The sequence below is a fragment of the Buteo buteo genome, chromosome 17 (genome assembly GCF_964188355.1).
Source record: "Buteo buteo chromosome 17, bButBut1.hap1.1, whole genome shotgun sequence".
Taxonomy (NCBI): Eukaryota; Metazoa; Chordata; class Aves; order Accipitriformes; family Accipitridae; genus Buteo; species Buteo buteo.
The window spans coordinates 21883593-21899446 of record NC_134187.1 but is presented as its reverse complement, the minus strand read 5'-3'; the positions used below and the strand labels follow the sequence as shown (position 1 = coordinate 21899446).

General features: G+C 39.8%; 1 protein-coding gene across 1 annotated transcript; it reads right to left on the bottom strand.

The window, feature by feature from the left end:
- Positions 1 to 634: 634 nt before the first annotated feature.
- ALKAL2 (ALK and LTK ligand 2) lies at positions 635 to 15542 on the bottom strand. The gene is made up of 6 exons (XM_075049226.1): positions 15512 to 15542; positions 14346 to 14677; positions 11800 to 11853; positions 11608 to 11688; positions 9146 to 9212; positions 635 to 1250 (listed from the first exon to the last, which is right to left on the bottom strand). The coding sequence occupies exons 2-5, from the start codon at positions 14602 to 14604 to the stop codon at positions 9148 to 9150; spliced, it is 459 nt and encodes a 152-aa protein (XP_074905327.1). The 5' UTR covers positions 14605 to 14677; positions 15512 to 15542; the 3' UTR covers positions 635 to 1250; positions 9146 to 9147.
- Between the last annotated feature and the right edge of the window lie 312 nt (positions 15543 to 15854).

The window sequence follows — 15854 nt, the reverse complement described above, 5'->3', positions numbered from 1 at the left end:
CATCTATAAATGACACATAAAAATTTGCTTCCTGTTTGAGCCATTTTATTATGACAACTGGATTTAATATCTGATTTAAGGAAGAAAGGGAGATGTGTATCAAGGCTTCTTGAGTAAGTGTTCACTGACTCCTTCAAAATTTTACATTACTAAAATGATTTATTGGACATATACTGATTATATTGCCTTGCAGTATCATGAATAGACTGGGGATTTAAAAAACAAGCAAAAAAAGAAACCAAAAAACAAACCAAAACCCAACCAAACAAAACCCAAACAAAAAAATCAAAACAACTGTTTGTCATAAAAAAAGATTCAAATTTATAATGCTGTAGAGAATCGGAGCAGCCTTGTGGCCTGGGCATTTTGCGGGACTGGCACACAGAGATCTGTCCGTCCTCACAAATCCATAGAGAGTGTCCAAATTACTGACTTCTCTGAGGTGGGTGTACCTTTCCTTCTTACTCTAGTGAAGTCTTACTGGAAAGAGGCTTAAGTGTGGATAAGTGATAGTAGCTACTGGAAGATAGCTTGTTTATCTGTATTCAGTGAACAGAAAGCAAACTGAGAGCAACTTAATACCAAACACTTTATTACTTATGCTTGTTATTTACAGTATTTACATATTGCACGTTCGCTGGAATGTTTTATACATTTATTATATAAAGTAAATTAATGGCAGCTTGTGTTTGTGTACAAAATCCATGCTCCACAGTCCCCAAAAATATGTCTACTTGGAATTATGTTCCTGTTTGTCATGCAATTTGTACTCCTAGGGTACAATGTGACCCCAATGCAAGTCTGTTTTAACCAAACTTTTAAAAAATTGCATAAGCATGAAGGATATCAAGTGACCACAACTACTGTGGAGCAGATCTTTAGTAGTTCTAGATATACAAACAAACATTCCTTAAAATTGTAGAATTAAGCAATAGAACATCAATTTTCTTGGTGAAATATTTGTGTATACATAATTTTTGGCAGCATTACACATCAGTTGTAAAGTGTGTTTTTAAGTATGGAGCATTAAGTACTACTGGCAGTTATGCTACTGTAAAGAATGTCAATCTGCAAACTGTTGACGACATACAAAACGCATGTTAAAAGAATTATGGGAAGTAGTCTGTCAATCTGCAAAAATAAATCTCTTGTTCACAATGGAATATGTTATAAAGGTAGTAAGTTCTATTTCCCTGTTGGTTTCCAAGGCACTTCTCTTGGTTCTTGGTGTTTCTTTTCATGGTAATAATCTGGTGGATTAAAAGAAAGAAGAAGATTGCCTTTCATCATTTTTATTCTCACATACATGTGTTTAAGAATGTATTTGTCATATTGAAAATAGTAAATAAAACCAGAGAATTTAGTAATAACTTTGGAAAGATCCAGTAGTGCATTTCTGATTTAGCTTAGTTTATTTCATATCAGCCTGACTGCTAAATTACTGTTTTGTTTGTTAATCAAGGCTGAAATTGGGAAAGCGTTCCATTTTGTGCTTGTTCATTTTAGGTAGACAGATTTGGAAAATACAGTTCTACCTATTCAAAACGTGCTCATAATTACGTTTAGCCTGTTCCTATGAGTGCACCTGTGAAGTCAAAAAGTGAATAAACCTCAAGGATAGTATGAACAGATTGCAAATTTCTGTCTTAATGTCTTGGTGTCAGGAAGCTGTTGATACGATGCCCAGTAATATGTATCTGTCAAGGTGAGGTTTCAAGGATCTGGGAAGGATATGATGTTTCACTGGGGCCCACTAGTGAAGAAATTTGGACTCGTATAAACAGGAAACAAACAGAAGTAACTTTCTGAGATGCGGTCATATAAATACAGCCCCTGGGATGTGCAAGCACTGAGGCAACACAAACAGAGTAGGAGCTGCAGTGGTTCAATTTTCTGTCCATTCTATTGACTCTTCCCAGAATAGTATCTTGGAATGAAATCAAAACCATTTCTATGACACTGGTATCAAAATCACTGATACAAAATTACAGGTTTCCACACTGCTTATGTATGGATATTGTTTATACTCTACAAATGCTAATTCAGAGGTTGGGCAGTGAAGGTTTCCATGACCCTTTTCCCCTACACCTTAAAGCCTTCTGAGAAAATGTAACGTGACCATCTCTGTATATACATATCTAGAAATCCATTCTCTCTCCAGTAACTTCTGGGTTTGTTTGCTGCAACTGCATTTTCTAGACAGGTGACCACTGAATGCTGCAAGTCTCTACCCAGCTTCATGTGTTTCTAAGACAACCTGTTAATGTCTTTTTTTTTTTGAAGTAAAAAATGCACTATGTCTTATTAGTCAACAGGAACTGCAGAGGTGAAAGGAACTGCTCTTGCATGCAAACAGATTCAGCTGAAGCTTGTGTGTCTCATAGACACCAGAAGTCCATGTGGGAGATAAAAAACAGTGGTTCTCTGATACTAGACTTTTGCCGATGTCATTTTTCAGTTAAAATTTTCATAATGTCTGTCTGAATATACGTAACTGTCTTTCCCGTGATCAGTGTGAATTCTCTTGAGTTTCTCTACATTTTCTACTGCTTAAGTATAATTTGTAATAGAATCATTTGAATGCAAAGTCAGTCAGACTTGACATAATCCATTGGAAATCAAGCTATTGGTGCATACAGAAGTACTTGTTAGTAGTATTTAAACATTTAGTTTTGCAATTTTTTTAAAGCTATTAGGAAATGTAATAATGTTACAGAAAAGCTTAATGTAATTTAGGTTTTTTCTAGCTTTGCAGATAGGACAAATAGTTTTGGTTTTTTTTAAATATCCCTCCTTAGAGGGGAAACTGACATAAATTTTCCTTGCCTTGCATTTTCATCTAGCTTACTTTCTGTATGCCCCTGCTGTACCCTATTTAAGCTGTGATGTTTAAAAGTGATGTTTAAAAACAAATTAACATGCTTTTGGTTTCATCAGTGTGTGGTACAACTGACAAGTTAAACACTGAGAATTTAATAAATAGTTTTTTCATTACTAATACTACTGGGAATATGTAGCTCACTGAGGGTGAAAAACTGGAAGTGGATAGGAAGCTCATTTGTCATCTCAGCTATACCTGGTTTTGTATGGATATCTGATCAAAAGCTGTGGGTCTTAGATTCCCAGTGCTCAGCTAAATTGCAGTTTCCTAAATCCCTGGCATTTTCAGAAACCCTTGAAAAGACCCCAGATTTTTAGCACTGATCAATCTGTTGCAATTTTATTTATTTATTTATTTTATTTCACGTAGTCTATGTTATATGCATCAGCAGAGGAAAATTGGACTGGAATTTAGCTGAAGGATGGCAGGTAGTCTTAGTGGAGATCCTGAATACGATTTGACTAGTCTCTGTTGAGAACATAGGTAGCTATACTACTGCTTTCTCCTCTTTCATTTGATTCTTAGTTCTCCTTTGCTAATAAAAAGAAAAAAAAACAAACCAAAACACAAACCCAACCAGAAACAGTAGCTGAAACCAACCAAACCATACAATTGTTCCAATTTTAAAAAGCACAAATGAAATCTCTTGTAAAGGCATATTACAGCTTTCCAAATTTGGTTCTAGTCATTATCTATGCATGATGACAGAGAGAAACTCTGTAACAGCTCATCTATATAAGAGAAGAATTTAGTGGTTTAAATATCAATATAAACTTTAAAATATTGTGTCAGTAGGATTTTGTAGCAGAACTTCCATGTGCTAAGATCAAAAAATTCCTTCCTCAAGTGTGAACACACAGGTGGAAGTCTACTCTAATGTGAGCATCACGTCACAGAGATCCATGCATTGAAGATGTTAAAGCTCTTAATGTTTCAGCTGGTGCTAGCCACAGAGATCCCATAGTAAGGAAGACTCAGAATTGCCTCTCAGTAAAGCTGGGCTAAGCCACACGAGAAACCATGTATGCTGGCTGCCTCTTTAATCCAAAGCAAGAGTTCTGATGAAAGTCATAAATTAGTTAAGTTACCTTGGGAGCTACTTTCTGTCACCAAGCAGAGGTGATTGAACATGTCATGGGAAGTTGAATATAATGGATCAAGCTATGCTTTCTAGAAAAAAAAGAGTCTGCCTTCACTGAATAATATGTAAAACCCACATCTTAATTCCACCTTCACTTCTTTTATGACATGAAAGTGTCTGACATTTCTTGATTGCACTGGATGTTAGTCAATAAGAAACTGTAAGAGAGAAAGCAATTAAGGGCGGTTGTTTCCATTGTTACAAAACACTTGAAGCAAAACTTAAGAGCCCAAATATTATTTTGGTTTAAGAATAGTTTGCAATAATGGATATATGATACAGTGTACAGGAATGGGATATTTAGTGTGGTATTTCAGTTTTCTCTTTATGTATTTAAAGTTTCCAGGTTTATCTTGTATTTTCAGCTTTTTTAATATAAATTGCTAGTATGGTCAATATGTCTTGAGGTGTTTACACAGATTTTTCTGTGTTCCACAGGAAATTTCAGTTATCAGTGTGCTTTAGCTTATTAGGAATTTTATACAGAATCTTTGACCTTCCTATGTAGATATATTTATTCTTACTCTATCAGGTACTTTAAGCAAGAAATACTGTATCTATTGCTTTTCCTTTAAATATTATTAATTATATCTGCTTCTCTAGGAAACAAGCAACTGGTAAATTTTTTTCATAGGCTTTTTATAGTGTATAAAGCTTGTTTTCTCTGCTTAGCCTGAGATTCCTACTACTTGTACTAGTCTTGTATTAGTGTAGAACTGTTTGTGTCACTAGTTTTATTTTGTTCATTGGAAATAACTGTACAAACTTTAAAAAAGTTGAAAATACATAAATATTCTTAGTACAGTAATTAGAAGAAATCTTCAAAACAGAAGTATGTAATCATACATAATAATGCAGTCCTTGGTCCTTGAACTACTCCTTATAGTACAAGGAGGTTTTAAGCATACATTATGAGATCAGTGTTGGTCTCTAGCAAACACTTAAAGAATAGGTAATGGAAAAGGGAGGGCACCAACAGTAGCACCTGCAGTTTTCAAACAAAAGCAGTAAAGTCTGAATGACTGTAGCAAAAGTGATTGTAACAAATGCTGTCAAAGGGGCCAGATTTTCTTTTCCGCATTCATCACCATCTGTCACAGGAAATCTGCAAGATCTGAATTGGGAACTTTAGGTGAAGACTTCAGGAATCTCGTCCCTGACGTTTCTTATCTGCTGCAGATACGGACAACATAATGGTTGTTGGATGTATCTGCATGGGGTGGAGCAAAGCAAGCATGGACTATGGGAACTATTAGGAAACTGGGAGAAGAATGAGGCTGAAGAACAGAACAAAAAAGAGCATCAAGGACAGGACATAGCTGTGTTGAACATGAGAAGGAGAAAGTGTTACAGAATAAAACTAGTTGGAGATCGTGCTGGTGGCAACCAGGGAACACAGCCTGGGTTGCTGATAGGAAAAAAAAACCCCAAAGGGACTACAAAGGACTACTGAGTGATGTGGTAATACAAATATATGCTGCTCTGGCTTCACTTGTGCAATCTCAACAAGTAAAAGGGCTTTTACTGGGCCCCTGCATTGCTTGTATCTGTGGGACAGGCAAAATGTGAACATACACTCTAAAAAAAAAGACAGAAGATGGAGCCCAGTGAGAAAAAGTGAAGACTCCACGAGACACATGGCATCACACACAGACCCTTAGGTATGTACTGTGACAGTCATAGATGCCTAATTCCTGTTTTCGCATCTTATTTTCTTGTTTGATCTTAGCACTGAGTTTCAACATCTTGTGTGCTTTAAAGCTATGATAGTCTAAAATGCTTTTTAAGTTCAAACAAAACCCAAATCTATCTTTTTTTTTCCCTTTCTTCCCACCCAAATTGTTCTCTAAACATGCACAGGTGTCCATCGATCTGAAAAATGCACCAAAAATACTAGTTTTCCAAAGTATCAAAAAGCAATAATTCATCTATAGCCCAGCCCACTCGTAAGCCTCCAATAAAACAAAAATCAGCCACTGAGCAAAACAGGAAATCTAATTTGTTGGGGGAAAAATGTAGGTGTGGATAATTAAGCATATGTTATTTTACTGGTTTATAATATCAGGAGTTTAAAAAGATTCTTTTAAATGTATTTGTGATTACAATTAATATAAACAGTCAAATTCTACTTGTGATTACAATTAATATAAACAGTCAAATTCTACTTGTGAATTTAGACCTTTGTGGAGTAGTACCATGAAAGAAAATTTCGTTATCTTAATATTCAGGAGTTACTCTGAGCTTTAGAACTACTAACTAGTAGCCTTATGTCAGCAACCAGAAGTGTGTACTTATTGCCAGACTGTAAATAAACCCTTCTTACAAGAGAGCACCACCTTAAATAAGAAATGGTTTCGAAATCGTCTTGCTATGTATAAGTGGTACTATGTTCAAAACTTTGAAGCTTCTTGAAAACACCTTGGACTAATGGTAACTGTGCACTTTGTGGAGAAGAAGGATGGTTTGGTAAGTGGAAAAATGTAAAAAGAACCCATTTTTCTACAGCTCAGTCCATGAAATGATGAAAACAAACCAAGCCTTGCATTATACTTTTCTGTGAGAGAGGATCTTACCCACACAAATTGAACTGATGCAGTGGAAAAGCTTTGAGGAGACAGGATGCTTAAATTTATGGAGACACCTGTGGATCTCAAGGCATAAGAGGTAGACAACAGCCTCCTTTCTACTAATAGAGGTTGCTTAAGAGTGCTGATACTATTAATGATTTGTCTCTGTGTGGAGAATAACAGAAGCAGAGGCTTGTTACTCACCTTGAAACATGCCTGCTGGTTGAGCAAAGGAGTTGTTTGGCAAAATGAGATGGACTTTTTTTTAAATTGACTCCACACTTGAGATGTGGACTAATTTAGTTACCGTTCCTTCATGTTATGAGTTTGTGTTTGCATGATAGGATGTAAAGATACAGATAAAAATTTCTAAGGAAAGGGAGAAAAGAATTCCCTACTCTGATGTATCTGCTTGTTAGTATTGGTAATAACATTATTTACCTATCTTTCCCAGGTGAATATCATTATATAATAGCTAATTTTTTCCTTGCTTTCCGGATTTTACAATTGAAAGGTTGAATCCCTGGCATTTCTCCTAATTAGATCAAAGGATTTACCTATTTGCTAACTTTTATTTGTCCTAATACCATTGTATGAATTGTACTATTAATTTATTGTTCCACAATGCCATCCCTGAACACACAGTGTATGGATAAGAGATTCCTCTCCAAGGCTGCATGTTTCAAATTAAGACAACAAGTAATGTAACAGTTATTGGATATTAGAAACATTCTGCATTGAAGTTGGGCTAGTTTAGGTTTATTTCAGGAAGTCAAGCAGAAAATACTTAAATGTTGAGGAGTTTAGCGTAAAGTCAGGATGCTGAATTACATCAAATGATTTAATATATTACGTCTGCCCTTGCCATTAGAAAAGTCTTTTCTAATGTCTAGCTGGAATCCTCTCTTGTTGCAAAGTAAAACAAATGATGTCTTATCCACACTGGATAGAGAAAATGGCTTGTAGCCACTTTTTATGAAGTGGAATAGCTCCATTGTATTTCCTGCAGTTGTCTTTTCTTTAGATTAAATAATCCCAGTTCCTTTTATCTGTTCTTGTAAACTGAGTTTTCTAGGTCTTTGGTCATCCATGTTGCTCGTCTTTGGACTCTTAAAAGAAGCACCCATACGTTTTCATGGTGTCCTTAATTAAATACAGTATTCCAGCAACAGTGATTATTTCAGGTATTTTATAAACAATGTTCCTGTTTATAAATTGCAGTATGTTGTCTTTTTTCAAGTGTGACATGGTTGACATGCTTAGTTTGTGATCCACTACAACCCCTACATTTTCTACAGAACTATCTGTCTAGCTATTCACAACTTGCCGTGTGTTTCGGCAGTTGATTACTCCTGCGTGACTTCATAATTCTGCTCTTTCCTTTAAATTTTGTCCTGTTTTTAGACTATTCAGCTAATTTTCCAAGATTATTTTCAATTCCAAGGTTATACTCTATCATGGTTGCTTCTCCTACACTACTGTCATCCATAAATACGCTGTCTTCTGTCACCCAAGTTATTTATGAAAATAGTGAATAATACCATAATGAAGCTGTGTGACTCTGCTCAATATTTTTTTCCAGTTTGACAGTGAAGCACTAATAACTTATTTGGGTTTTTTTCCCAGCCATTCTTACATTTATCTTGATCGTATTTCCCTAGCTTGCTTGTAAGAATACCATGCAAAACAGTGCCAATGCTTTAAAAAAATAAACTAAGATGCTTAACAGGTATTGCTTTTTCTCACTGACTTTCTCCACAAGATGTGTATTTTGTTAGAGAGGTAAAATATCTTGGTTTGACAGTATTTGTTACTGACAAATCCATACGGGTTATTACATATGCCTTTGTCAGAAGTCACATTTTTGTCTCAGGTAAAGGTTGAGGACAGAATGTAAATTAGTCCTTTTGTAGTCTTATGTGTTAGTTTTCTAGAAATACAGGTAATTTGGATGTACTTTTTTGTTTGCTTGGCTTTTTTTTTTTTAACTTTGTTGCATGGTGAAATTCCCACGCAATGAAAATCCCAAGAAATCTGAGTAGCTTAAAGTTAGTTTATCAGTGTTACTAATAATACATTTTAATTGAATTATTATAAAAGCACCTGCAACCTATCTGCATTTATAAGGCTTTCATGTATATAGCTTTGTATATATTAACTCATACTAAAATGTACACCACAGATCCACAGCTGCACACATAAAAGGGTTGCTGCTGCCAATGCAGGCAATTGTGTACTGAGTCAACTTGAAAAATAAGCTACAGCTGTTGTGTTTTGTTCTGTAACAACAAATTCACTATCTCCTAACTGTATGCTGCTATGAATAATTCACAGCTAATGCACGTGGAGTTTTATATGATGACTTTCCGTAGGGTGTACCCTTTATTTATTGCCAATATTTGCCAGATTAAGCCAGTTACTTCAGGTACTCTGAAAGAGGAATACCTTAGCCAAAGGACAATTGTTATTATACTCCCATGATTTTTCATGTATGAAACACAAAATCCACTGCTTTGCTATGCAGTAGAATGTCATTACTGTTACGAAAAAGCTTACCTTTATCCTTCCATGCACATTGGGCTTACTGCCAACCGAGTAAGAAGCCTGGCACATCTTTTATAGTCTGTCATGAAAAAAGAGCATAAATAGATTACTAAAGTAACCAATTTTGCCTTTAAAAGTCAAAATTGATAACGGCTTGCAAATTATTGTAATAAAGTTCAATGAACACCTTAGTTTGCAGCAGTATAGAAACTGGCTCCTTGGACTTAGAAATGGAGTGTGTAAAAATTGCATAACTGAAAGCCATGTCTAATGGCACATGTAACTATGCAACTGACTTCTGCATATGTACTATCTATAAACAAATAGCATGAGCATGGTTGGAGGCTCTCCAAGTGTATATATGTATGAAAATTTATACATCTGTGTTTGTGCTTAAATGTGGAATCTAAACGTGACTACAGTATTTTCATACTAGAGGAAGAGTAAGTAGTGCTCATACATCTTTGGAATCCAACCCTCAGTGAGCAAGTCTATCAACTTAGTATTAAGTAATGCAACTCTCCAATAAATTTTCTTCCTGGAAAAACTGTTAAATTAGGCTATATCTCCTAGTCATGGGAAGGTTAAGTCCAGCCCGAGTAGGTGACCACATCATACAAATTCACTCATAACTGTATGGGGTTTAATCTTAAAACTAGTAAAATTGTTTTCTCCACAGTAGTCCTATTGTTAGTAGTTCTTATTTTAGGTATCTTCTGCTTTTTGATGCATTCATAATAAGGGGCAGAAACAATGCAAAACTAAAAAATTGATCAAGATTTATTTTTTTTTCTTTAATGTGGCAAACTGAAAGCAAATATGGTGAAAGTTGGTTATGGACAGAGCAGAGTAAATTACTTTTTAGGTGTCAATGCTACTATGCTGTACAAAGTACTAGAAAGTATGCCAACACACTGCTTTTGTACTGGCTACCACGGTTGCAGCATCATAGATGCTTTTAACTTCTTTGTTGTTTGGGCTTTGTATTTTCTACATAGAATGAACAGTATTACTGGAAATCAGGGTATGATCAAAAAGTAACATCATACTTGCATGAAGAATTAAAGCTGGTTGTTTACCTCATTTTCTTAGAAGAAAGTTACTTTAAGGAGATGCTAGTCAGTCCAGTCTGGTGACTGATGTTGATTTTTGTTAGGCATTATTTCATTAATGAGTAACTACATCTAATGTTTCCTAGAGATGCAATGTTAACAATCCCTAACTCACAGCATAGATATGCTGTAATTGCCATTCATACAAATTAACTGTCCAAATTATCTGGACATTATGTTGGTGGGTATGTCACCTGTCAGGAGGAAAAGGCTAATTCAGACTTTAAGACCAACTAGTTTTTAGCTTCACAGCTTGGAGTACTCATTAGTGCTGAGTCAAATGATGTTTGTGTTGCGATCCTTATGAAGAAGGTAATACGACCATTAGCTTGTTCAAAACAGACTAGTTAGGAACAACTTCCATCTCCATCCATGTAAACAGAACATGATCCGGTTAGCCATTATCTATAAATCCTTATCTTTCAAAGGTATTCCTAATCTAAAACCTTACAAATAGGGAAAAAGTCTGAAGTTCTTACCAAATATGCCTTTAAAATACATTGGGCTGAAATATTTATTAATACTTGAAACTTGGAATCTGTAACTCTTGTTTCTATTCCCAGCTCTGCTACTGACCCAACTGGTTGACCTCAGACAAGTAAAATAAAATGTGCTTCCATTCTGAAGAGGCTGTACTAAAATAGCATCTGCTTACTTAACAGGCCCACCTCAGTATGAATCTGGAGTCACATCTACTGACTGATAAATATCAATGTTTGATTATTTATTTTATTTTAATTCTCTGTGCTGCCAACACTGATGAGGTATCATAAGCTGCATTTGCTTATTTGTCCATCAGCACTTTTTTTTGTTTGTTTTTACTAAGCCTTGGAACTTACACTTTTGTAATTCACTGAAGACAGGGGTTGCAAAGATTCACTGTCAGCATCACTGGTAGACTGGTAGCTGAACAGTGAAAATATAAAATGTCTATAAAATATGTTCTACATAAATAATCAATGAAAAGGAAATAGCCCCACCTGGATTTCTGATCCTATCTTGAATTTGCAGCACTAAAAATAAAATATGAGAGGTTTGCGAGAGGAATCATGTGTTCTTATGAAAAGCAAACACCCTTGGTTTGGAATGAAAGAGGTGTATACATCAGTACCTAAGGAAGCAGTGTTTACAGCCATTCTATGCAGTTTATTTGCAATGAAAAAATTCTGGTTCTATTTTCCCCAACATAATGCTGATGCTGTTCTAGCAACACTGCAAAGCGTACTTAGTTCATTTTAGAGCACTCCAAATTCTTCACTGCAAGGAATGTATTCTAATACAGTGCCACTACTGGTACCTCATAGAGCTACTAATTTTAGAGTTTTCTGTAGTTTTATGCAAGTCTCTGGTTTGGGCACTTACATGCTGGGATGGTGCAGTCCCTTGTATTGTGATAAAGCCGATGAAAGTGTTTACTGCATTTTGGGCTGAAGTAGAGTGGACCTGAAATATAAAGAAAAAATAAGTTATGAGTCAGCACAGCTCACAGGAATAGTAGTGCAGCTTATGGTACGTATGTGAAGTGATGGATACCAACGCAAAATTAAAACTTACCTGTTAAATGCTTTAAGAACTTGTCTTTCATCCTCAGATCTCTGGGAACTATTTCTGTTGGACAGAAAAAATAAGTCAGTCTGCTGCACTGGAACTATGCTTGCCAAGCATAGTATGAGGACAGGGAATAAACTCTGTCCAGCAAATATCACCACTACGTCTTGACAGATGCACAGAGGTCAAAAGTCCTTTGCATACAGTAGACAAAGTGGCAAGCATTTATTTTACATCAGAAGCCACTGTGAAACACACTGTGATGATGAAACAAGTAACGTCTGTGAAGTGTGCAGTCATTAACGATGATGACAATTAACTAAGAGTCAGATTTTAGCTCTCTACGAATTACATCATCAAGTTCATCTAGATTTAAATTCTTCCAGAAATTTTAGTTCATGGTTGCTCAGAAATAGCATGTTCTGCTAGTGGTAAAGACCGAAAGATACATTCAAGTTTGGGTTTGTGTCTTCTAATTCTCTTAGGCAAATGTATCCACTCTTCTGTCACAGGTATGTTTATACAAGCACTGTTCTGCTGTAAACGTGAAACGGGATTGATCTACTTACAGGAATCTCCCCCCCCCTCCCCCCCACCTTTAGCAGTAAATAAAATTCACAGGAAATGATCCTAAGCAAATTGCTCTCTTCTGGCTCCCTATGTTTGTGGTTTACCGCCTTGCGTTTTGTGTTCAGCAGATGGCAAAATGAAACTGGTTTACTGAAATCCATTTTAGCCCTAACCCTTGCTTGTGTCTTCCTGATTTACAGCTATCTTTGATTGCTTTCCGTTACGAACTCTATGCTGATAGCTTAGTGCTGATTGTGTATGATACACTACATGGTGCTTTATTTATTTGACCATAAATGCCTGAGCAGCCTTTTTCATTCCCCTGGCACCTCTTATCAGATATAAAGCAGAGAGCATTTCCATTCAGATCTGATTCACTTGTGAGGTTAGACACTTCTCGAAAGTCATTCTTCATTTACTTCTAACTTTAGTCAGTGTAAGTAAAATTGACCTTATCATATTTGACCTAATTATGTCATGAAGAGCATTAAAAACACACATACTTCACTCAGAAATTTCCCATGGGACAGGCTCACTGGGAAAGTGATGCCAAAGCTGAAATGAAAGACTCTTAAGCAGTAGTTCCTTTACGGAGTTGCTGGGAATAACTCCATTATGATAACAGAATGAAAAATCCTGCTTAGGAGTCAGTGACACTGCTACTAACTAATCTGCTCTGAAGTAGGTTTATTATTTACATAGACAACTGTTCAGCACAAATCAGATGCTTCACACCAATACGCTGATGTAGGGTGGCCAAAAACTATGCCCGCGTTCCACGCTGAGATTTAGAGTTGCGCAGATCAGGACTCCCTGCTTAGTCTAGCCTCTAACTTTTCAACATTTATGAAACAAAATGTTCTCGCTATGCTGATCTTAAGTGGAACAAAATTGTCTTCCTTTGTATATTCATTAATGATCCAGATGGAGAAGTAACACTTCCGTGACAACCATCAACAAATGCAAATTGTGAAGATACTTGAATAAGAATGAAGAAAAGGTACGGTGAAGCTTTATGAGATCAATAAAGGCAAAATAAATGGCATGCTAGCAAAATGAAAGCCAGTTTGGAAAAAGGTGAGTAGAGATCTGCTGGAAAATATTGAGAAAGTCACTTTCAGCAGGAGAGGTAAGATGAGCAGCAGTAGTGCTGTAGGGGTTTGGGAGTGACAGCGAGCAGTAAATTAGATACGGCAGCAGGAGAAACCAAATCAACTTTCAACTGGATGCACAGAAGTACATCACAAAACTGAGCGGTAACTATCCATCACTATGTGGCTTGGTACGACTGCTTCCGGAGTGCTCTGCACAACCCTGAATGTCTTGCAAACAAACCTGGGCTTTTCACTGGCAGGTTAAAGAGCCATTCAAATGAGTAGAAGGATGCCTGCAGGAGTGTCCCAAATTGGTCAGAGCTTGTACAGTGACAGAGGAGTACTCTGTTTCAGTCCCCTAGTATTTCAAAGGTGCTACCTCTGGACTACAAAAGGGACCAAGAAATGGGGCAAAAAGTTTAATGAAGCTAAGCTGGAGGCAAGACTTCTAGATGTGAGATCTACAAGGACATACTATAGTCCTGCAGGGGAACTCTTGCTAGGGTCATTTCCAAGAAACTCTTAAACCAAGCACATTTTAAAAAGTTATAAACTTCCAGGAAAAAAGAGCGTTTTCATCCCTTATTTCTTTGATCTCAGCCCATTTCAGTCTTTTCCCTTATTAAAAGGTTTCATTCAAAGCCAACACACAGCAAGTCGGACGTTCAGTTAAGCACATTATCCAGAGAGTAAGAGACTCTAGATGTGAATGGAGTTTTTCTATTCCACATCTGCCATCTGTGTCTGTGTCTGATACCAAAGGCAATCTGCAGGTATTTTGAGTGGTGAATTCTTGACATAAAATTAGGAAGCTGATGTGATGTCTCATGCACTGAGGCACCCTAGATGAAAAAAAAAAGATCTCCTAAGTCATGGACTGTGACTTACCGACTCTCTGCTCGTCCTGGTATCCTCCGTAGTCAGCCACTTCCCTTCGATCTAAGTTGTAGTCGTGCTTGGAGAAGTACTGCACCCCCCTGTCCTTCTCCAGGTGGTACCTCTTGAGTTCCTGAATGATCTCCATGATCAGATTTAAGAGACTCTGCCTGTCCTTCAAATCTGCGGAGTCAGTTTTCTCTTTGCAGTACCCTGCCGAGAGCATTAAGAGCACCAGCCCCAGCAGCCCAGGAGACCTCAGTCCACTCATTGCAGTCTGACCCGAAGGGCGCCCGAGCAGACGAAGGGGCAGGATCCGCCGCCGTGGGAGGCCTCCCGTGCCGCTGGAAGAGAAAACCGGGGGTGGCTCGGAGGCGGGGAGACTCACGGGGGTGAAGTCGGAAACGTGACGGGAGGGAAACGCGGAGACAGCTTCGCAGGTTACGTGCGGGGGACCGCGCCGCCGGGGGAGCGCCCCGCTCAGCTCCCGCGGCCGCGGAGCGGCGAGGGGCTGCCTCGGCGGGGCCCCCCCACCCCCGCGCCGTGCGCCCGGGCGGACGGAGCAGATCCCCGCTCGCCAGGGGCTAGCGGCGCGACAACTTTCCCCGAAGTTCTTTGCCGGGGAGCCGCGGCAGCTGCGCACCGAGCGAGGCGTCCCGTCCCGTCCCGTCCCGTCCCCCCCCCCGTCCCCCGTTCCCCCCGCCACTCGCTGCGGGGCTCCGCGCCGGGGCTGCGGGCAGGAGCGGCGGGACGGGCGGGGGGGGGGGCAGCCGTCCGGCGGCGGGGCAGGCAACGCCAGCCTTGCCCGTCTCTGTCCGTCTTCCCTCACAGCTCGGGGAAGGGGCGCGGGCGGCCGCGGCCACCTCCACGGGGAGCGGCAGCCGGCCGCGGCGGGGGATGCTGCCTCACCCCCGGAGCCGCTCGCCTTCGGGCGGCCGCCGGCCCCGCTCCGCTGCCCCGCCGGGGGAGGGGGGGGGGGCTGCCGCCCCGCGGCGGGTCTCCCCCGGCAACTCCGTCGGGCGCCCGCCTCCCGGCCGCCGGCTGCCACCGGCGCGGCCCCGCAGTGCCGCCGGCCCCGCCGCAGGCAGCGCTGCGGCCCCGCGGGGCGGGAGGGGCGGGAGCGTGGGGCGGCAGCCGCGGAGGAAGGGAGGGCTGCTGGCCCTGGCCGGCCGCTTTACCTGTCTGTCCGTCCCAGAAGCCGAGGCGTCTTCCCCCCCGGGAGCCGCTCCCCGGCTCTCCCCGGACGGCAGCAGCCCGCGAGCAGCGGGGAGTCCGAGTTTTCCGCGGCTGGCTGGCCCGCCCGCCCCCCCTCCCGTCCCTGCGCTCCCGCCGTAGCCACAAACTACTCCATCGCCGCCAGCCCCAGCGCAGCCGCTTATATAGGCTATAGGATGGACATGAGACGGCAGATAGTATCGACTTGGAAGTGGGTGGAAAACAATAAAAGTCCACTTGGCAACCTCGGGAGCGTCGCTGCTCGCACAAGCCCCCCCCTTCCCGCCCGCCCTCCCTTCCCTCCCG